The 23,209-nt window shown below is 47.7% G+C and overlaps 1 protein-coding gene across 24 annotated transcripts in view; it reads left to right on the top strand.

The window, feature by feature from the left end:
* GRAMD1B (GRAM domain containing 1B) overlaps positions 1-23,209 on the top strand; it is a 135,153-nt gene that overhangs the window by 80,275 nt on the left and 31,669 nt on the right. For 19 of the 24 annotated variants that reach the window (XM_066981325.1, XM_066981315.1, XM_066981323.1 and 16 more), the window contains 2 exons: positions 14,573-14,783; positions 22,037-22,057. In XM_066981325.1, the coding sequence (XP_066837426.1) occupies positions 14,573-14,783; positions 22,037-22,057 (232 nt within the window). Of the gene's footprint in view, positions 1-471; positions 7,331-9,599; positions 11,370-11,845; positions 12,246-14,572; positions 14,784-22,036; positions 22,058-23,209 lie in introns of those variants that run through there. The other 5 variants (XM_066981336.1, XM_066981317.1, XM_066981329.1 and 2 more) reach the window with 4 other exon arrangements.

The raw sequence follows: 23,209 nt of genomic DNA on the forward strand, positions 1-23,209 counted from the left end.
TTTTTCCTTCTTTTAAATAAATCTGCTCACGAGTCTGAGTTGTTCCCCTTCAGTGCAGTGTGCAATAGGGAACGGAGGGGATTTGACGAGTGGGGCATGTCTGTACCAGGAGACCGGGTGTAGCCCAGCCGCTGGCACAGAACAGCTGATGTGCATTTTGCTCTCTCCAATGGCAGCTATTGAAGCTTTATCCAGATGTCAGGGAATTCTCTCTTTGTGCTGAGCTTGCCTAGGGACAGCACATATAGGGATTGCTGCCTCGTTGCTGGGAGCAGAGATGGATGTGGCTTTCTGGCGTTCAGAGTGGTATCTGAGGGGTGGGATTTGTGTGCACCGGGCTTGAGGTGAAATTCTGCTGCTGCTCGTCCCGTGCTGGCTACAGTCTCGGTGTAACTCAAGGTACAGTGGCGTGATATGTAACTCAGTCCTGAAGAGATAAGAAAGACAAACAGATAATGGAGGCAGTATTGTAATGATCCCATAGGGAGCTGTAATTAATGGTTGACCCCCCATTTCTATTGTTATTTGTCTTTGTATGATATTGTTACGTTGGTTAACCTGTTGTCCTGCTTTTCTCTTCGTCCTCTCTTAAACTGGGCACGGTTCTTGCAGCTGGGATGCACTCAGACCTTAGCAGCCGAAGGTGGCTGCCTCGAGTGCAGCGAGTTTTGAAATGAGTACAGCCTCTTGTCCTCGTGCTTTTCACTGCAGGGTTGAAGTCTTGCACTGTAGCTCCTCAGGGTGAGGGCTCTGTCTGTCTGCAAGCTGGCCAGCCCTCAGCACGGTGCTATGGAACAAATAAATGCCGGTGTTACTTTTATTAGTGCTTGAGCTCAGAGGCTGCTGCTGCTGTTATTGATGTGCTTGTTAATCTTCATTTTCAAGTACCCTGACTGCTGTATGCATTATCTGTCAGTGCAGCCCAAGTGCTTCTGGAGTAAAATATGCAACAGCTTATCATCAGCGCACTAGAACAGAACGTGTAATGGCTTCAGAGGCAAAAAAGAGATGGATTTAGTATCAAACAGAAGTTGGCAGGGGACTTAAGGATAGAAAAACGTAGACGTAGCTTAAGGAAGTGATGTGGGATTTTTTTAAGAAATGCGTTGCTTTTGTATCTGTCTTCAGTTTGAGAAAGTTCAGCGTTTCAGATGTTTCAAACGCTTCCTTCGCTGAAATATTTCAGTCAGTTCTGCAGGTGATCAGCATGTACGGGGATGTTTCAACTGAAATTTTGACCAAAGTGTTTCTGAAGCTACAGTTCTGCCCTTAATGACGTGTAAACCATCAGAAATTCAAAATGTGGCATATGAGAAGTTGGTGCGATATAATAACTGCATAACTTGTGTATCTCTCTGTCACATCAGCAATTGGGGCAGTCTTGCAAATACATAATTCACAAATAATATTTTTTGGAGTATTTCATTATAAATTAGAGACAGAAATTGTGGGAGGCCAGCTCAGGCAGCATCCTCCACTGCATCATCCCAAGCCAGTGGTTTCTGGGCTGGGAGCTGTTGCCTCTCTGTGATCAGTCCGTTATTTGCTTTATTCTGGCCATTTGTCCTGACCAGGATGCAATGCCTGCCCATGCTGGGATGTGATTCTTTTGGGCTCAGTGCACAGAGCAGAGCTGGGCCTACAGAGAAAGCTTGACGGGTTCCCCTGTTGCTGTCCTTCCCTCCTCGTTTGCAGGTACCACACTGAAGCGAAGAGGGCTGTCAGTGCAGTAGACATCCTCATGAATAATACTGTTTATGAAAGTGTTACTGCAGGGATCTTGGGCAATTCTGCATTTGATAGCAGTGGCTGATGAACAAAGTGTCTAGAAAGGTCCTGGCCATGCTAAAAATGCTTGTCCTGCTTGTCCAGACTCCAGCTCTCAGTCAAACACTTCTCTTCTTGATGCTGAACCTCGCTCCGCGCACGCTCTGTCTTGACATCGGTTCACCTCTGCTGCTCTTGGCTCTCCACGTGCTGATTGTTGGAGCGTGGTGCAGAGCACAACAGGTAGGGCTCTGTTTCCTGGGTGAGGTGGGATCTGCTGCTCCTGAATGCCTGAATTCTGTGTGGTTCCTTTTGTGCAATTAAGGAGAGCTAATTAGCTCCTTTTAGTGCGGTCTCCTTGCAGAGGTAGCTGACCTCTTGTTAATCCTGGATTAAGTTCTTAGTAAGAACTGGCTCTTTGTGTGTCCCAGTTAAGATGTTGACACTTTGTTCTCTCTCTCCTTGTTCTCCTCCTCCCCCTCTTCCTCCCCATGCCTTTGAGCACATGATTGCCTGCCTCCTCCCTCCCCCATACTGTAGGAGTCCCTGCGCTCTTCGCAGCCACCGCATCTTGCTGGTGAAAACGCTGCTGTCAGCTCGGAGCACTCTACCCAGATACTTGCTTGATCTGGTACCTGCCTGCGAGCCCGTTTTCTGCAGAGGGAGAAGGAAGAGTTTTGGAAATGCTCCTTATCGCTTAATAGGGTGAGAATAGTGGGGTGTGAAGTGTAGCACCTGCCTTGTGGGCTGGAGGCTGGAAGGATGCTCTGTGGTCGGAGCAAACCAGGACCACAGGGCCCAGCCACAGAACCGAGCCTGCGTGGTGCCGTGCATTCAAAAGCAGAGTCCACACCTTTACAGTAACGAGGGTGTCAAGGAGAAAAGCAGTCTCTGTGCTGCAACAATAGTATGAGCAATACATGAAATATGTGCACAACGTTAATTACCATCCAGGTGCGTTGGTTATCCATTACTATTAATCTTACTTGCAGATCTTGAGGTTGTAGTGCTGCACTGAGTATCCCCTGAGGACAGGCTTTCTTGAGATTTCTGGTACGTCTTTCTGAAGACGAAGCCAGACGTACTGTGAAAGCGTAAGTGTCCCTGGCTCTGTGCTGAACTCAGCTGAAAATTAGAGGTGTCGGGGAAAAACTGTCTCAATGGCTTCAAGTTTTCAAAATAAGTCATACTGTAAATGGGCAAGGAATTGTTGGGGAAGGAGAAATGAGAAACTTTACCTGTTTTCAAATCCAAGCGCTCGTTGTTCGCAAGCGCTGTGCAAACGTACTGCTGGTTGTTTCTGTATCTGTGGAGTGGCTTACACGGAGAGTGAGGTTGCTGCAGCTGGATGCAGAGTTTGCCTCAGCCACCCCTGTTGCTCTGTAGGTGTTGGATGTGCAGGCCCTGGACTGTCTCCCGTGTATCTGTTGTCTGTCCTGGGCTTTAATTACTTGGACAGTGAGTCGTTTCCTCTCACCTGAGGGATGCAATATGTATGAGCACGCTTGCGTTACGGCTGGGCACACCAGGAACCGGCCCTGCCACCGAGCCCAGCGGGCACTACAGGTGCGGCTCGGGCTCTTGCCTGAGCATTGCCCCAGGTGCACGTTGCCCGCACTTGGAGTGCTGCTGACGTGGGAGTTTCCGTCTTTCTGTAGGGCTTGGTAGCCCTGTGGTGTTTGGGCTGTGGTGTGAGACCATGTCGTGCCGTGAATAGCTCAGCAGTCAAGGCCTCCTAAGCTGTCCTACCAGGAAAATGTGCTAGTGCTTGTCCTGCTTCTTTAGCACCAGGGCAAGGGCCGAGAGAGGTACGTGCAGGCAGAACCAGTCAATGTAAAATGAGTTCTGCAACTCTTGCACCGAGTGGGAACTGGTAGCTTTGCCCTGGTAGCTTAAGGAAGCTCAAAAGCTTCCTTAAAGGCCCCTAAAGATCCTCTTCTTGGTGCGGTGTTATCAAAGCACCATAACACCACGTGTCTTCATAGTGACATGAATGGTGCTGCAAAGAGCCAGAAACATACCCATTGTTTCTCCTTCTGAGAGTTCTTGGTTGAATTTTGCAGATCTAGTTAAGTTCCTGAAACATGTGAAGTGTCGTGTGATTTTTCAAATTACCCAGAACTTTGCCTTTTGCATTCCACCTCAGATAAGCTTAAGAAGCTTTTCTCCAAGTAGGTCTTGCATTTTTACTACTGCTCTTACAGGGCTTGTGGAGGCAGAACTTTCCTTGGATTCTTCTTTTATCCTGTCTGTCTGAAGATCGGGTAGGTCTTAAACTCATGTGCTGTACCTATCCTACCACTTCATGACCTGCTTTGAGCTTTGATGTGCTCTCTGTGCTTCCAGATCAGAAGTAGCCATCATACTCAATTTCCTACAAGCCTTTGGGTCAGTGGAGCTCTTGTGACCACTGCAAAACTGAATCTCGTTCAAACCTTAATGGTCATTCGGACCAAACATACCCAAAGGCTTAGAGGCAGAGACTCACACTTCCAGCTATTTTCGTATGAAATTCGTGTGAAAAAAAAATCATAGACTGTAAAACAAAACGTGACCATTCAGATACCTTCTCTGAAGGGGAATGCAAAGTGTAAGACTTGCCCGAACTGATTGTTGCCTGAGGTACAGAACAGAATTTAGAAAAACACAAAGCCTTGCTTAATATTGTTTTCCACAGACGGATAATCTAGTCTTTAAGAATTAGTTACAGTGGTTAGTGTTGTTTACATCCAACAATGCACCTCTCTCATCCACTCAGTTTGTCTAGCGGCAGCTTTCAGCACTCGGTACTGTTGCACTTCTGTTACCCGGTATTACCAAATTTGTCTTCCAGGTGAACGTTCAAAGCCTGTCATTCCTTGACCTGCTGTGTGTGTTGAATGGATTCAGTGCCACTGTCTCCTCATTAAATGGGTTGGTGAGGACCCCAAGACTGATGCATGTTGATTTCTCCAGCTGCAAAACAGACCCATAGACCTGTTTTACCCATAAACACTGAAACCAATAAACCAAAAATCAGTCTTGAGAAGGCACTGCAAAACTGGAGAGGTCTGTGTTGGCAGAAGGTCTGTGTGTGTGGACAAGATGGTGCAGGGTTTGGCACTAATTCTTCATTGCCAGTTGTTATTTAGCAGTACAACTGACCTTGCTAAAGACGGGTTTCCACAGAAGTAGAAACCTCTGGGACTTGCAGAATTATAAAGTCTTAAGTCAGATGTTACTGGGAGAAGTGACAAATACCATTGTCAGCTCTTGTGATTGTGTTAAGGCCTATTTTTGGTGCTCTTGATAAATCTCAAATGCTTGTAAACATGTAAATATATGAAAAACTTCTCTGTCTCGTTTTAACAGAAGTTTTTCCTCATGCGTGCAGAGAAATCCTTGGGAACACAACCTGAACAAATGTGTGCTAATGGAATCAGAGGAATAAAGACAGGTTTCAGAGGAATAAAGACAGGTTTCAGAGGAATAAAAACAGGTTTTCTTTTATGAAGTTAGGTTTTTTAAGCCAACTTTACGTTTGGGATGAAAGTTGATGTGTTTTGGACGCTTGTTGATTGGCGGCACTGTAAGTGGAGAAGGTGTAGTAACAGGCTTGGTCACAAGAAGGATGTCACAAAATTAACATAAAGCTGATAATTCTCTTAATGATACAGTGCATTTGTTAAAAGTGGCTTATACACAGCAAGTACATGCACGTGCCGTGCATTCTTTCAGTAATATTAAAAAATTGCTGGTATTGGTGCACTGTCCCGATCCAGATAGGTGCCTGATGATAATGTTTTCAGTTTAAAATCATGCACAGCATCTGAATTGCACCGTGGCATGTCTGCTGGTGCAGATCACTGATTCTTAGGAGCAGAGCACCTCCACTGATTTTGATTATAGTGAAATGCTGGATAATCAGCCTTCTGGAGAGATGGTCTTTGGGGACATTAGCGCTGAAAGCTGTGACTGATTCTGGCGAGAAGAGAAAATGTTCAGCCCTGGTTCAGTGTCTGGAGTGGGTAAAATGCAACACAAGGAAGCAGCGGGCAGAGCAGCGCGTATTTACATCGCTTAACTTTAGGTATGGCTCCTTCCGTTGTCAGTGGGGAGCAGAAAGTCCCCACGGGGTCACTCACAGCATCTAAATGTGGCTGTTGACTCCTGAGTTAGGTACTCTGAGTCATGCTCTAGACCACAGGGAACTCTCAAACCTTCAAGGTAGGCAATGAGAGTACGATTGCAGAGGCTGCTGAGGAATAGAAGAGTCACAACGTGTAAAGTTTAAACCGCTGGAGCCCAGCTGGTACAGGAGCCTCTCTGGGTACACTGTAAGGCTTGGCCGTGCTGGAAAGTGTGTGCACATTGAGAGCCCCAAAAGGAGACGGTACTTTCACCCACAGACACTTGTGCTTCAAAGCAAGGGTGCTGCTGCTACAGGAACCACTTCTGGGACAGCTCTGCACCATTTCCTTGTGCAGATGAGGTCTGATTTCATCTGCTGGAAGGAAAAGTACAACCTTGCGAGTTGTTTTGCTTTCTTTTTCATCTTTCACCGTACAGAATTTATGCTGAACTAGAAGAGCCCTTGAGAGGGACTGGGACCCTCCTTGTGTTCTGGCACAAAGATGCCCCTGAGCAGCAGTGGAGGCTCACAGCAGCGTGTGTGTCCTCCTCCAAAGCATCCTTTACTGATGCTTCAGCAGAGTTGTAAACTTCCCTCGGCGTATTTCTTTAAAAACCCCAGGCCTGTTTATACAGGGGGAGGCACGAAAAATGAAACCAAATTAGCTTCCTAGATAAAGTAAGCCAAATTAAGTTGAGGTCACCTTAATTTTGAATGTGCCCTCACAGCGTTTAATTCAGTTTAGATAATCCACTTTGCCAGTTAATTAGGGTTTAATTTTCCTGACCGGTCTTGTATCGACACGCTTACAGGTTTCGAAACTTTCTCCCACACGTATGAACGGTCCGGTGTGCGCGCAGGGAGGACGAGCGTATTTTTTTGGTAACCTGTAGGATCTTAACTTGTAGGTTCTGCCCAACTTTAGGAACAGTGCCTAAAAACGACAGGCATAACGGGGGGGGACTCGGGGAGAAATTGTGAGCTCTCTCCCTCCCCGTTCTGTCTCTCGGGGCAGGGATGGCTAACGAAGGCGTGAAGGGGCTCGCGTTATGTAAAGCGGCAGCCCACTGGCTGCGTGCACGCGCGCGCACGCGTGTGTGCGCGTGCAGGAGCGTGTGTGCAAGAGCCAGCAGCGAGGGGAGAGGCGCCCAGCCCTCGCCAGAGCCGCACAAACAATCATAAGCACAAAGAGCGGGGCGGGGGGAGACGAGAGGCCGAGCCATGGCAGGCGCCCGAGCAGCGGGCGAGGCGGCCGGGAGAAAGGGCTGCGGGTGCCCGTGAGCACCCCGTTGCCCTTGTTCCCCGGGGAAGGGCTCTGCCATGGTGCAAGGGGTGAGCTCCCTCCCACCCCACCGCTGGCCCACCCTCGCTCTCCCCTCGCCACGCACAAGTGCATGAATGAATGAATTCCTAGCTGCTCCGCGCCGCGCTACGGTCCCTAATGGCTACCAGGTTAGTGTTACTCTCCTGTTCCTTCTGCTGCTGCCTCTCTTCCTCTCTGCTCCGTGCTGCCTGCGGTCCCCGGCCGTGCGCCCGTGTACGTGTGCATGTCTGCGTGTGAAAGACGGAGCCCGAGGGCTGCGTGTGCCGGGCTCAGCGCAGGTTTGCTGAGCAAATCTGTCGCCCGAGACGTGCGCTTTCAAGGCAGATTAAATCTGGAGTCCATGTTGGTTGCTGCTGCTGCTCCTTTCTGTTCGGGGGACTTGAAAGCAGACGGCGTGACATCATGTTGCAGAGATGCTCTGTTTCTTTCCCCTTTCACAGCCCGATTCCTCTCTCCCTTGTTCTCCCCCATGCATGCGCCCTGCCGCTCCTGCAGCGGAATTGCTTAAAGCAGCCTTTTCGATTGTTTGCAGCAGCCGATGATCAAATCTGATGGCTGCTGGCAGCTCCCCTCACCCCTCCTCCTTCCCCCCTGCGCCTCCTGCCTGCCCCATCCCCCCGGCCCAAGGGGCAGATGTTGCTCTCCAGCATCTGGGCAGATGGAGGGAGGCAGGAGAGGGGGCTGAAGGGGGCTGAACTGGCGCTGCGTCACCATCACCGGAGGGCAGCTGGAGCTGCTGCAGAAATATGGTGTATTTGTTTGCCCATGTGCTCCCTCGCTCTATAAAGGTCTCGGAGCATGCACGCTGCTGCCCTGGGTCTGCTTTGCATTCCTCTCTGTGTTGATGTATTTGCACTGATGGGGAGAGACGGAATTTGTTTTGTGCCACTTTATCAGGCTGTCCTCCAGAGTCTGTACAGGTGGCTGTTTTTTTTTTTTTTTTTTTTTTGGCAGGGGACAGCAGTAGGAATTGAGGGCTTGTTGCACTGTGCATAGTTATGGGCAGTGAGAATTTGATGAATCCCCGTTCTCTAAAAATATAGCTTCTCCTTAGATTACTGGTGACTAGCATCGTGCTGTCCATCATGAAATCACTGATTCAGGAAAGAGAATATATTCCTGTTCCTTTGCTCCTTAAGTCACGTGCATCTCAGGACAACTCCTTTCGAAGCTGGTAGATTTACGATGGAGCTTGTGGTTTTGGCTCAGTAGGATAGAAGGAAATTCTAAATTAAATCTCATCGGTGCAATAATTCCAGATGCCCAACATTATGCCAAGGGAAATCCCCAACTGCCCCTGCCACTGAAAGCCAGAAGCTGGATAAAGCAAGAGCATATGCAATGTGGGGACAAGCCTGAATCAGGGCCTGGGGACAAAGGGCTGTATGTGTGTCTCTTGCACCGATGGTTTGTGATGCTTCTCAGTATCAGCTGCTGCCCTTGGCCCTCTCTATTTTTAACTTTCAGCTGGACAGTGCTGCTGCGTGGTTAGAGGAGAGGAGAGAAAGACTGCATGGAGGATATCAGGGTGAGGGGATGTGAAATTGTTGCATTGTCGTGTTCAGAATGGTAAAAAGATGGAGTGTCAAGGGCTGAGCAAAAGAAATCAGTTTGGTCCCAGCACTGGAGATCGCAGCATCTTCCATTAATCCCTGAAAGCTGATGATCAGCAGGAGTGAGTGGGCAGCTGCAGAGCTCTAGCTTTGTCTTCCAGTCCTGAGAGATCCAATATCCCTTTATACACCCCCACCTGTCACTGACGAGATGCGGTGTGAGCCTATGTCAGACATTTAATTTGTGGTTTGTGAAACCCCTGCCACAGGACTGGATTGTGTTAAAGAGGATGCTGCCTGTGCTGGGGATCAAGGCCTCTCTGAGCTGGTTGAAGTGATAGCAGGAGATGGGCAGAAAGGAAGAATGTTTGCGCTCTTCTCGAGGTAACGCAGGAGTGGTATCACACACGTGCCCTCATCCAAAACCACATATGGATGGTCATCAGTAGCGAATGCTAATGATCGATAAAAATGCCTGATTATTGCATTTTTCGAGCTCTCCCTTCAAAAGACATGCAAGGCATTGAAGACAACATCAGATATTGCAATTCCTGCTGTTAATTACAGGAGCCATTGTCGTGACAATGGGGAAGAGAGGAAACAAAGCCCCAGCGTGTTCCTCTTTTGGAGGTACAGCTGCAGGCTGAGTGACCTGCAGGTGACCACGCCAGGGCTGGGTCTGGAGCACACATGCTGCCAGCTTCATGGGGATGTGGAAAGCTTTTTTTGCATTATTTCCATTTTATTGCTTCCCAGATTTCATCTTATTATTCATCATACTTTGTTCCGTGTGGTTTGTTTCCCTGCAGAGTAAATGTGACCGTATTAATTTGTGGGTGATGAAGAGGTTTAGAATATAATTTATAACACATTTTTGGTTCTCTGCAGATTAATGATCCTCTCTAACATATGCCACTTGTATTATTGGACAGTATGATTAAGATCTGTCTTGTTCTATTTAGAAAACGTGTTTCAATTTTTTTTTTTCCTTGGAATTTTTGTAACAATTCAAAGTAGGAAGGGAGCGGTGGAGGGATTGTTTCAAACAGCACAGTGGGAGTTTCCGTACGGTATGAGACCGTTTGTCCATCAGAATCGCTAGTCTGTCTCCAGTGGTAACCAGTATCAGATGATTCGGAGAAAGACAATGACATTGTTAATAATACATTTGACCAACCTTGCAGTGCCGCATGTGTGCAGAAGTCAAATTCCTTCCTAATGCTTGCAGTGATTTGCTAATTCCCCGAAGCATAATAATTGCGTTAATTTTATCTCATGAATATTTAAGCACGCTATTGAATGTCATAGGAGGAAGAAACCATTCTGTGAAACTTCAAAATAATCAGAGTAATTCTTTGACAAGGATGGACTTCTGGGTTAAAAACTAGTTGCTTAAAAAGCATGCAGAAAGTATACTCCTGCTATTGTTTTCAAAGCAATTGGCAGGAAACACTGCTCACTGTCTGTACAGCCCTACAGTTGTCATTGGTTTTTCCTTTAATGCTTCAATGCCTTATCTTTTTTTTACTGGGAGATGTAATGTAAGTATAGCCTTTTGTTATGGCTTGGCAGTAGAGCCATGGCAAGCCCAGGGATATATGGGGGTTTTCATTTGTAGATTATCAATTTGAAGCGCGTGTAGGTTGGTGATGACCAAAAGTTGTTACCATCTGCTTGCTGTTCGGTAGACTGCATAATGAGTTTCTGAACCTCATCTTTTTCCAGTGATGTCAGACTGTATCACAGAGAAGTATCTTTGTAGGCGTCTAATTAACCCCCTTACTAGCTCTTTCTGAGGAGAATTAACTCTTTTTGTACTCCAGGCAGGCTTGAGGTGCCTTTTTGACCTTGTGCTTTTCCTGCCCTTTTCCAGGCTCTACCAGTACACTTCTGCTTTATGCGGGAGGATATCCTTCGGTCTTGCTTAGGAAAGCGGGAAAGCACAGGCTTGGCTTTGTTCGCACCCTCGGTTTCAGTGGGTCTATATGCAGAGCTAAATATACGCTTAAGTTCTCTGCTGGTGTGTGGACGCAGTGCTCAGCACTTTGCAGAATTAAGCCTGGCATTTGCAGTGCTGTTGGTAGCCCCAGTTCTGGGCCTCAAAGAGCTTACTGCCAGGTGGTGCAGGGAGGTACGGGCACCTTCGGCGGCCGTGCTCTGCCGAAGCGAGTTCTTTGGAGAGCTGTGGCAATCTTGGAGGCTGCGATTAGCTTTCCAGATCAGGACTTTCTTCAGGAAGTCTGAGGGGTTACAAATACGCTGCAGGAAATGGTGTCGCGGATCTGTTTCTGCCTTCTGGGAAGCTGGTGATCACAAAGAAACAGGGAGCACTGCGTGGCCGAAACTGCGCTTGTTCAGATGAGCTGCCCTCCTTGCAAATCCTTTGGTGCACTTGGTAACACAGCGATTACGACTGGCTACATTCTAATTCACGTTCTGCAGCTGTGAGATTGAAATGGATTTGCTCAGTGTCTTCTTAAGCTGAGCTGATCGCTACCTGCGAGGAGAGCCCCGAGCTGCCGCGGCACAGCGCGGCCCCGGCTGTGAGCCCTGGTGTGTGGAGGCTGGGGCTGAGCGTCGCTGCACGAGTGGCTTGGGAAAGACCCGCTGCAAGGTACGTGTCCTGAGCCCAGGGACAGTGGTGTGGTCAGTTCAGAGGGCCTCGCGGGGTGGGCAGACTTTGGTCTCAGTTCAGGGCTGCTCATCCTCCGCGTGGCTGAAGGGTTTGGCCCCTTCCTAGCCACGCCGCTGTTGCTCACGTTATTTTTAGCCATCAGATGAGGCGTTTCTCCGAGGCGCCGTGCAGCCCCAAGGCATGAGGAGGTGCTCTGCCTCGCGTGCTGCACGCGGGGGTTCCCCCTAGGAGCACGGGGCCGCCTCTTGGCCGGGCCTGTTTGTGCTCTGTGCCTGCCTTGATGCGTTGCATTACTAAAGGCTGCGCTGCAGGGGTGTGGGGGGCCCTGAATGCTCTCTGGTCAATTAGTTCTGTAAAGCATTATTTATTACTATTATTTTTTTTTTTTTTTCAAAGTGGGTCAAGCCGTTTTGGCATTTCAGGCGTTGATTCCTGGTTCAATTGCAGGCCCCGGTCACTATGGCAACTGCAGCAAGCGTTCGTCATGGCTGTTCCTTGGGTCGGGTTCAAACTTCGGGACGGAGCGGGAGCAGGGCGAGTTTTGAGGGGCTCAGGGCCGGGGGCGAGCGGGATGGAGCCACGGAGGGCTGCTGCTGGGCCCACCCTCGCTGCGGGGGAGGCAGCGGCTGCGTGAGCGGCCTCCTCCCATCCTTCATCTCTCGTGGCCTCCTCCTGTCCTTCATCGTGCACGCACCGGCAGAGCCCTTGCTGTGAAAAACACTCCGCGTTGTCCAGCCATCAGATAGGAGGAGGAAGATTCGGACCTCACAAATTTGATCAGCTCTTGGCCGCTGACTTAGGAGACAGCCGAAGAAGGCCCCCTTAAAGCTCTCTTCTATTCCTGTCTCTGCAAAGGTGATGATCCCCGTGTACCTAACACGATATACATGGATGGAGTTAGTTTTTATAAAGCGGGCAGGAGATGCTAAGTGAGTGGAAAACAAACTCAAAGCCGGAGTCTGCTCTGAGAGATTCCGCTTGGCAGAGCTGGCACCGAAACGTACGGCTTGCGGCAGTGCGAGCTGAGCCTGGGCAAGCATGTACGTGCCAGCTTTAAGCTGCTCAGTGCTGATGCTGCTCCTGTGTAGCTGCAGCGCCATGGGTTACTCAGCCGGGCCTGAAAAACCCACCGGAGGAGCTTTGCGAGTCCTTGGGTGATCGGCTTGAGTTGGCCTCCATGGCTGCGTAGCACCTAGCAGGACCTGAGCTGAAGGCGGCTCTGAAGCATGCGTCGTGCTCAGAGTGAGAGAACCAAGAATGTATTTTCCACATCTGTGCGTGAGTGCATACTGAAGCGAGTATTAACGTATTTATTGCAGCCCGCAAAAGGCAAAATCTGTCTCATTTCTCATGGGATCACAACTTGGGTGAGACTACCAAACTTTTTAGTGGGTTGCATCTTGAGTTTCACGTGCACGTGGTGCTTCTGTACCAGGTTTTGGACTGGTTATTTTGTGCTCTAGTAACAGGCAAAACTCAGTGCACTTTCATAATTGTAACCTACAGGCAAGCAGGGCTGTGACTGAATTTGACTTGGTCTTTGAAGAGTTGGTTGAAGCTGAAACTCAGGGTGAAACTAGTGTGTGTGAACTCCCACGAACTGAAAACAAGAAGGAGGTTGTGCTTGAAAAACTCAAGTTTTGTAGAGTTGTAGTAAGAAACGGGTATGTCTGCTCAGACAGATCTAGTGCAGGGACATGTGACTCAGGAACGATCAGTTCTGATTCTGTCTTGTAATTCTGGGGACCTCTCAAATCAGTTTATGTTGAGTCAAGCATGCTGGGGCAAGAGTTAGGAAATTTGCTGTAACACCAGATAAGCAATTACACGCCATGAACAGTAGCAATACAGCCTAAGAATCTGGAATTCTTAATAACCATAGGAATGGCAATTCAAAATCATTTCCATCTCTGGAAGTGTTTGTAATGAGCTGCAGGATTTAGTGCCATTTGCACAGCACCTCGTGCACGTGCACATAGCTGATGACAGTGCTTGGTGTATGTAGACGCCACTATGCTGGGTTGTTAAAAACGGTGCATCTTGAATCTAGCCAGGAAACGTAGCAGCAGGAGGGCAGAAAGAGTGAAATACACATTTTAACTGGAACAGCTGAAAGTCTGGGAAGAAACCTGATCCTTTTGTACGTTTTAATAAGCCAAAAAGACCCTGGTAATTTCACTTCATGATATACCTAAACTGTTGCAGGCGCTGTAACATTTGCAGTATAAAATGGATGTAGCATGTGGTATTTTGAGGAGTCTGGCAGGAAAAAAGATATCAGGGAGAAGGAACAGTTGGGAAATCTGATTTTTCCTGTCTTATTCTGAGATTGCTGCTCTGTTCTATATAAATACATATGTAACTGGCTTTCTGGTTTAGGTGTTAGGGCATTGGCTGAAGGTAAGGGAAGAGAAACTCCATTCCCCTAAATGTTTTGTGATTTCTGTAAATCTCTGAAGGGTCTTGCTTTTGCCCTGATATGAAAGGGAAAATTTTTTCTTTCTTCTTTTAACATTTTTTTTTTCAAACCATGAAAGCTTTTATGTTACAGCAAAACATTTTCATCCCCAACTCTAACTGGTGTGGGAAAGGATGATTTGGTACAGGAAATCATGACTGCATTGTCTGTGACTGGTGTCCCATACGCCTCCCCTCCCAGTGCCCCAAGGGTTTTGATGACCTTTAATGGAGTGTTTCCTAAAAGATAAGATCCTGTTTCTGTGCATGCTGTTAAGAAGGGGCACAGTCGCTGATATAAAAAGTACAGGAGGGATGGGGTGGGACTATGTCGCAAACACACTGACATCTCCCTTGTTCTTAGCACAAGTGTAGGTTTTCTAAGCACAGATCATCACTTTAACATCTCAGATCCATACAGGAGAGAATGAGTTCATTTTCTCATTAATTTCTCTGTGGGCAGATCAATTGAAAAGTGGGTGGAAAAAGACACTGACAGGCAGCTGAAGTTCTCTCTGCCACCAGTAAATGATGCCTGTCTACTGCCTGATTTTACTGGGGAGATCAGTAAGAAGTGTGGCATGGGGTGCATTGCTTCAGGAAGCCAGATTTATCTTTTGTGCTACTGGAGAAATCTGTGGGTAATGCTTCACCTCAAGGGAGGGTGCAGTTGCTTTCTCTTTGAGCTGAAGGTTAACACTTGTGCTCTTTCTTTCATTTTGCAGTACTGCCAGTAACTCAAACCGCAGCACGCCTGCCTGCTCCCCCATCCTGCGCAAACGCTCTCGGTCCCCAACACCGCAGGACTCCCAAGGAGACACCATGGTGGAAAAAGGCTCAGACCACTCATCAGACAAATCCCCTTCCACGCCGGAGCAGGGTGTACAGCGGAGCTGTTCCTCCCAGTCAGGCCGCAGTGGGGCCAAGAACTCCAAGGTGAGGAGTGAGCAAATAACTTTGGTCAAGATGTACATTTGTCCGCTGCTCTAAACTCTAATGTGGTACACTGGCTTTGTTCAGTGCCTTTTTTACTTCTGGCTAACTCTTCTCCTTCTTCCCCCATCATAATTCTGAAAATTCTTCTAACTGGGAGCTGTTTGGGTAGGTCAGACTTCAGTGCACCTCCATCATCCTTTCAGTGAACTCAGTCCAGGAATTGCTGATGGCTTGTACTGCAGCTCCATAATGGCTTTGGTAGGCTAATCTTTTGCAATCAAGGCCCTGTTTCCTTGGAAGACTCTGTGATTTTAAGCAAGACCTTGAAAATCAACTGTTGCAATTACTTTTTATCAACTGGGTTGTGAAGGGTCATGGAAGAAGTAAAGGGTCCTCTGTGCAGACAGCCTGCGAAGGGCCCATGCGTTTCTCCAGTCCTGTCTAAGCCCCGTGCTGAGATGAGGTTCAAATTGCACAGAATCAGTTTGCCAGTCCTCTGCACATTGACTTTTACGGGTGCAGTATTACAACTGTCTGACAAACTCCATGGAAATCTTGGCTGGGTAGATGCTACTTTCCCTAGGGAAGTATTGTGTCTTTTGACAGACAGTATTAGAACCAGTATCAGCCTTTGTTTGCCATACTCGGGGGAATAGGGTTTCAAGTTTGGGGACCCTTGATTTTCTGTGAGCAGTGGGACCTGGTAAAGCACGCTAGTGCCTTGGGAACCAAGCATAACCTTTGACTATAACCCTGATGTCAGTGGTGTATTGTAACATTGCTCTCAGGAGCACTTGCATTTTTCCAGCTTTATGAAGTAAAATGTTTCAGCCTGAATGACTTCCTGGTGTCACAGGTGGCAGAATGGCATAACTCTGGTGGCTTGTGTGAAATGAGTTGTTGGATCTTTTACCCAATTTATTGCTGGATTGCACAAAAAGTCTTCATTCACTCCTCTTTGTGTTCACTGTCAGCAGAGAAAACAGGACTCCCTAGCCACTAAGGGAGGAGTGTGTGTGTTCAAAAGGGGGCGAAGGGTTTTTTCAAGATGATTCATTTGAGACCAGTCAGTTCCGAGGTTGCCTTGAGGTCAGACTTCTTCCTGTGCACACGGTAAGCTACAACCACCGCCCAGGATGGTGGATGGCAGCCTCATGATGGTGCCGTCAGGCTGGTGCACTTGGGCAGTCTGTCCCCAAAAGAAAGCCGTGCGCTTGGGAGGCAGGCAGGATGCAGGGCACGCTGTGTTTGTAGATGGGGTCTGTCAGGAGAATCACGTCCTTGGTAAGGGGTGTTGCAGAGATGAGTTGCATTGCCCTGGCCCATGATGTGCTGTGATTCAAGGCCATGGGAGTGTGATTCCTGCCAACAGAGTAACTACTAAAGCTTGATAGTAATTCACGGTGCTTTTAACAAGGAAGGGGGGGTACAATGCTTTCTGTTGGGTTTGTGGGTTTTCCTTCTCTTGATTTGTGAGGTAATTTTTCTTCTTTCCTTAATTTCTCTCTTTTCATTCCTGCATGCTTTCTCTCCGATTAAGTCACACAAGCGCCTCTCCAAAGTAAGCCTTCTTTTTTCTCTCCTGTGCCCCACTGTAGAATTGTCTCATCATGCAGAAACCCTCCCCATGGTACTGAGCAGTGACTCCACTAAGGCATTCTCCTGGTGCGGCTGCGAGAATGTCAGCAAGAGCTCACCCCGATGCCTATAGCTGAGAAGCTGGTTTCACTTATATCACTGGGATCTCCTTAATATTTGCTCACATGGTGCGAAAAGTGGCCTGTTCCTCGCACTCCTTCAATTACTTCCAAAGAATTTTAGGCTTCGTTTTAAGATTTGCTTTCTTTCTCCCTTAAAAATAGCTGCTGTCTTTACAGGGAGAGATCTGCTGGCTCTGGTGGGCTGAACGTAATCCCTTCTCTTTCATCTCTTCTTTATGCCTTGTAGAAATGGGAGTCGATCTCCATAACTTCTTGCCTGCTTTTTTATGATGAAGACTAGAGAGGCCATTGATCTCAGTTTACTGACCTTACATGTTTTTCTGTGTGATGTAAATATTAAAGATCAGTGATTTCAAATGAACCCAGCTTAAACCTGTTAGAACAGACCTGTCCCAAATGAATTGTGAGAATTCATGGGCTCGCTCTGAAAGGTAATAAGTAGAAAATCCCTCTGTGGGTGCGTGGATAAGCTCATTTGAGATGTGATCTCAAATCTCTGTGCTACCCTCAGAAGAGTGTAAAAACCAGAAACGCTGATGGGATGCTTATTGGACAGAGTGCCAGGCTGCTGGCATTTCTGTGTGTATATGCAAGTAAAGTTAAAACCAGAATGGCTTGGATGGCTTCTCAGTCTACTAAATCAATGTCTTGGCTTTTTCCCAGTTGATGCCTTGGATTTAATTCTAGGCAAGTTCCTAGTAAGCAGTGAAGTCGACAGCACTGGCTTACAGTTCCCTTTGTCAGAATGCCCCGTGTAGCCAGCCCTATCTTGCATGATTGCTGGTGTCTGCTGGAAACTTCTCCGTGTCTTTCTTCAGACAGCTTGTCTTTTGCATGGTAACTGTAGCTTGGATGCTACAAATGAGGACTGTGGGACTAAAGTCTCAGGTGAGGTGTGAAAGAAGTTCTATGGAAAACGCAGGGCTGGAGTAGCAGAGTGTCCCGAAAGGCTTGCTGGTGAGTAGGGAGAGGTGTGCGGGTAGGGCAGGTTGTGGCTGGGCTGTGGCAGGCTGGAGGTGCTTTGCCCAGCTGTGGAGAGATGTGTCAGGAGAGGTGGGAAGAGCATTGGCAGGGAGCGATGTGCATGCAAAGTGCGTTTGTACTGGTACTGGGATGTGCTTGCAGCCAGCCCCTTGCTTTTCTGAGAGGAAAAATACTTCACTACAGTTAGAGAAACAAAAGGGAGGTGGACCTGAGGTGCAAGTGCAAGGATGGATGCACGATGCAGAGAAGGGGATCCTGGGCTTGACCTCTGCCAGCCGGCGTCAGAGCCTCCTGCCCCAACCCCCTGCCCCAGCTGAAGGGTGAATCTCATCCTGTGCTCCACAAAGCCGCCCTTCCTGGAACAAGAGAGTCTGGCATCCCCTGAATCCTCTGATTCTCCCCAGGCAGATGAAGATACCTGTTCAAGACGGGGAAAGGCTAGGAACAAAGAACTGAAGGGTAAAAACTTAAAATCTCCTTTCTCAGCCTCTTCTCCTCTCCCCACCCCTCTTCTGCAAGAAGAAAAAGTCTGATTTTCCAACCTGTCTCGCTGATGAAATGAAACAGCTTGAGCCCATGAGTTTGATGCTGTGTTTATACAATTGCTGACAGTTCTGCTTGAAGTCCCTTGCCCTCTTTTTGTCTGTTGCGTTAATTGTCATGCTGCAGTGTTGCCATCAGAGGGAGTGCTTCCCCAGGAGTTTTTAAGCACTGGATTACATCTGTAGGGAATCTTTGGAGCTTTTCCGTGCAATCCACCAGCGTGGCATGGCCCAAGCCACCTAAAGGCCTGTGTCAGCCTTAAGCTTTTACTGGCAAGCACTGCTGCTCCTGGAACAGCTTTCTGAACTCAGGGAATAAAAGAGTTTTGTTTGCAGGTAACAGTGAAAACACATGTTTTTTAACCTCTTTCGCTCTTGCCCAAGGATCAAAGTTATTTGCTCTCAGTTGCATGTCTTTCAAGACTCCTCCCACTGCCTATACCTAATAATGAATGCTGAGGAGAAAACAGCAGGTTAGAGGAAAACATGAATTTTGATGTAGGCCCTGAAGATTGAGCAGTTTAGGTCAGGAGGAATCTCTGAAGCTCTCTAGTCCAACCTTGTGTTCAAAGTGGGGCTGATTTGGTAACATCAGTCTGCTCAGAATCTGCTCTAGTTGCACTTTGAAAACCTCCCCAGGTGGAGATTGCACAGCCTTGCTGGGCCCCTGCTCCAGTGCTTAACCACTCTTGTTGTGAACAGGCTTTTTCCTTCTATCCAAATAGAATTTCCCTTACTGCAGCTTATGGCTGTTGCACCTTGTCCTTTCAGCGTGCAGTTATGAGAAGAATTTGGCTGTCTTCTCATTTACAACTCCTGCTGGGTGGTGTAATCCACTTTTAGGTAGTAGGTCATGAAATTCTGGTCGTTTCGGACTGAAGTGAGCAATTTGGAAATAAATTTCATCGATTTCTTTGAGTTACTGGGCTGTGAGGGTTCAGAAGCTAGCTGAATAGCCTAGAGCCTGGACGTATGTAGTTCAGGAGAAAGGGCTCTGGAATTTGTTCAGAGCTCTGTGCCCTCACCCTGGTCTGTGCCTCTGTTTCCTCTGTTCCAAAAAGGACTAGGTGATGTCTCTGGAGTCCATGGCAAGTCATTCACTTGGCAAAATGGTTCCGTTCCTCCGGAAGCAGCAGTACGTAGGAATGAGTTGTGATCCTGCTCCCAGTAATGCTAAAAGGTGGAAACTTCTGTTGGCATCAAGCTAGCAGGCTGAACTTCATATATGTGATCCGCTGCTTCCCATCTGCACTGTAAAGCTGTAATCTTCCAAAGAAATACATGCAAATGTAGGGTCATTACCCTGTGAAGATTCAGAGGCAACACTACATTAATTAGAGGCTCAGAGCAAAGCCCCCATTTTTTTCCTTCCTCAACTTCTCCTAAGTTCTTCCTGGTTACAGCCACCATGTAGCTATGAACTCTGGTATCTGCTCCTATGGCATCATCTCTGACAGCCAGTGACATCTTTTCTACCTCTGTGTGCAACTCCCTTCCTCTGTTGCTCATTTATTTTAACTTTTCAGTTCTAATGTTTATGGTTTCTTTTTCCAGTATGACAGACTTAACCTGCTCAAAGTAAGAATATGTTTTTCCTTTTTCTTTCTTTTTCCCCTCTGTTATACGCTCTCTTGATTTTCACAGTTTGCATCCCTCTATATTCTGATGCTCAGTGATTTTTAAAAAAAAAAAAAGAAAGAAAAGTTTAAGGTAGATTTAAGGAGTCAGATTTACACTGAGGCCTAGTTTTGCTCCTCTTTGGACTCTGTAGTCTGTTCTACCTGCAAAACATAGGGGTCAGGAGGAGGGAACCTCCTTGTGTTTAGAACACTTGGCAGAAGCAAAAGATGAGGCTTGGGTATCAGTATGACTGTGTGGAAGGGGAAGAAAGCCACAGAGAAATCACAGTTGGGGAAATTCAATTGTGCAGGGCAAAAGGAGTTACTGCAATTAATGTAAGGGAGGGGAATGAACTCCTGTTGCAGTGTGCCGACACCACACGTGCACCCTGATTTAAAAGGCTCAGTAACAGCAGTGTTTTGTATATGCCAATTTTAGTTTGATTATGGATTTTTTCCCTAGGAATGTCTGAGTTATGCATTTTGCTCATTAAGGCAGACAGATGGCAAAACAAATCTGCAGGAAAATCACTCCCTCTTAGATCCTGTGCTCCTGAGGACAAGGTGGTTTGTACAAGGATAAAGCATAATTCCCCTGATTTTTTTAGTATAGCCTGAATTGCATAAGGCCTTTTTCCATGTCCTCCTTGGAGAGAAGGATGAATTCAGCTGAACCATTTATGAATGGAGCCTATGGTGAAGTACGGAAATGTGTAGCAAGTAAGAGAAAATTTGGCTGGTTGGTCAACGAGTCAGATGTGAGATCTTTTTAGCATCAACCTTTTGTATTTGGTACTGTGGTACATACCATGTTGCTGTGGGGTTTTTCGTTAGAGACCAGAGCAGCGAACAGGATGCTGTCCCAAGTGGCAGAAATGCCCAAGGTGGCAAGGGGCCCTTTGGAAGCGTTGGCTCTGCGAGGGGGATCCAGATGGCAGGGAAGTCTGTATGGAATGGGACATAGGGAGCACAGGAAACTGAAAGCAGGGAGGTTTAGGAAGAGAACAGTGTAGGCGAACCATGTCTTCATAGGTATCTCTGGTCCAGTCTGATCTCATTAACACTTTGCGCCTACTTTCCTATGGTAAGACATCCTGAACGTTGTTGGTCCTCTTGTGGGCTGTCCCAGTGCAGCTGATTTCTGTGCTTCCGTGAATACGAACTTACCTCTCTGAGTGAAACTTTCACAGGCTGTCATAAGCCAGAGAAATAAGTTCGTTTTCCTTCATATTCTAGACTGGATGGGGTATAAAGCTGTGAGAAATACTCCCAGTCCGAGGTCAGAAGCAAGATGACTTCAAAGAAAGAAATGCAGCAAAACGTTGCTTCTGTCTTTGTCCATGGAACTGAACTCCCGCGGGTGTAACGCAGACATGCTGCCGGTGGTCAGAAGAGGGGGACAGGCACAGCTGCGTGGCTGCTGACACACGAAGTGCCTGACCATGAGCTCTGCCGCTGACCGCTGTTAATGGTGAAAGGCTATGGTGCCTCCCAGCCTCGTTGCTCTGAGGTTAATCCACCCTAAAATGGGGGATGCCTGTAATTGCTGTCAGCTCTGCTCTGTGTCCTGACACTGGAAAGCCAGCCTCACTGGAGTGGGAGTGTGAAGCCTATTTCTTCCTCCCTCTGTGCTGATGAATCTCACCTCCAGCTGAAAATTGCCAAGTGTGACTTTCCAAGCTGAGCTAGCTTTTTCATACACTCCAGTGTGGCATGTGGCCTGCCCTCAAACCGTCTGAAATGCCATAATAAGAACAAAAAATTACATGTGCAGAGGATGCAAAGCACTATGCGCTGAAATTATGCAAAAGTCTTTTTCCGTTCAGCTTTTCTAGCGATTTCCTTCAGCAATTTTCCTGTCTTTGTATGCGTCTCCCATTTAAAATTTAAAATAAAGTTTTGCCTGGTGGCTGTTGTGAGCAAAATTGTGTCCCTGCCTTCTGACAGTTCTTCAAGGGCTTATTTGCAGAGGATCCGTTCAAATCGGTGATTTTTACAACCTAGCCAGCAGCTGTGGAAGAATAAAGCCTCTAAAAGAAACGGCTGGCACTGCTTATGGTTAGCTCCTCTGCTGCTAGTGGGCGCTGCTGTTCTGCAAAATGATTGCAGCGTGAGTTTGTGTGTGCGTGTGCGTGCATGCGGACATGCACACATTAGCCTGAACTGTTTCCTATTATAGACTCATGCTCCTGGATTTGTTCTTTGTTTCTGTAACTGGGAATAACTGTTAGACTGCACTGTGAAATCCATTGAAATCTTCTGTTTAACCTCACTTTCACTTCGCTAATTATGCAAACCAGATTGGACCTAGTTTCTCTGTCCGTCTTTCTTTTTGATCCTAAGATCTCTGTGCTAACTAATGCTTCTCTTTTATTTTGTCCTTACAGAAAAGCCAGAGTTGGTATAATGTAAGTACTCCAGTTTCTCTTGTCCCTGGGTGAAAATGGGCTGGGTGCCTGGGGGGGAAGGTGCAAAGGGGCTTTGCAGTGGCAGTGGGGCATACTGGCCATTTCCCAAAAGAGGAGATGGAAATGGCTCAGAACTGGCAAAGGAGGACTGACATCCTGAGGGAAAGGGTGCCAGCGACAGGGAGCAAAAGCTTTGTCTGTGCAGTCACTCTTCTGATGATCTCTACATCCTGTACCTTCCAGTTTCCTGGCAGAGTTGGTCTTGATGTGGTGTCAAACAGAGCTGCCACCATGCAAACCCTTTGCATCTCTCAGGGTGGTGTGGGGCGAGAGAGGAGTTATTTTCTGTTGATCTCACAGAAACGCAAACCATCGCCTGCTTCTGCCTTGATCTTATTTTTGTTCTGCAAGCACGCGGGGCAGTGTTTAGGCACAAAGCTGGCGGTTTGCGAGTTTCCACAATCGGTGCCACCTTTGCATGGTCGAACCCCACCCCTGAAGCGCTTTGAAGCAGATACGAGCAGCACGGTGGCTTTGTAGCCAAATGCAGCAGCCTTTCCACGTTCAGTAGCGATTTCTACCTTCCTGCAGCGCCAGGTGTGGGAACCAGTGATTTTAGCAGATACAGCGTGCTCAGATTTGACAGAGGCGTGAGAGGCACACTTATTTGCTGTACGTAACCAGCACTGGGACGTTTCACTCTCTCTGCCTCGTCTCAGAAGCCGTGGCTGGCGTAGGTAGCGTGCTGTGCAGCCGTGGCAGCCTGCCGGAGCTCTGGCTGGATGTGCTGGCTGGGGAACCTGCATCAGGTGCTGCAGATCTGTGGCTCTCTGTGGTAGCACTGCCTCAGGTTTGGCTGGGATCATGACTCTGAATCACAGCACAGAGATGTCAGAGAGGGGCTGTGCCAGAGCATGTTCTTTCTTTGTTGCCGTTGAAGGAGAAGGTGCGTTTGTCTCACTTTTTTGCACCTTTCACTGCTTTAGTGATTACTAGCCCTAGTAAGCCTGCTATGTCTCTGAGGTGAAATCCCCTTCAATGATTATTTAAGGTGTTAAATGCATCTGGGTTGATGTCTGAATCCTTTGTGCTCTCGGTAGGAAACAGACAGGCCTCCCTCGAAAAGAGAAGGGAATTTAATAAGGTTGGAGA

Source organism: Anser cygnoides, chromosome 21 (genome assembly GCF_040182565.1).
Source record: "Anser cygnoides isolate HZ-2024a breed goose chromosome 21, Taihu_goose_T2T_genome, whole genome shotgun sequence".
NCBI classification, from domain to species: Eukaryota; Metazoa; Chordata; class Aves; order Anseriformes; family Anatidae; genus Anser; species Anser cygnoides.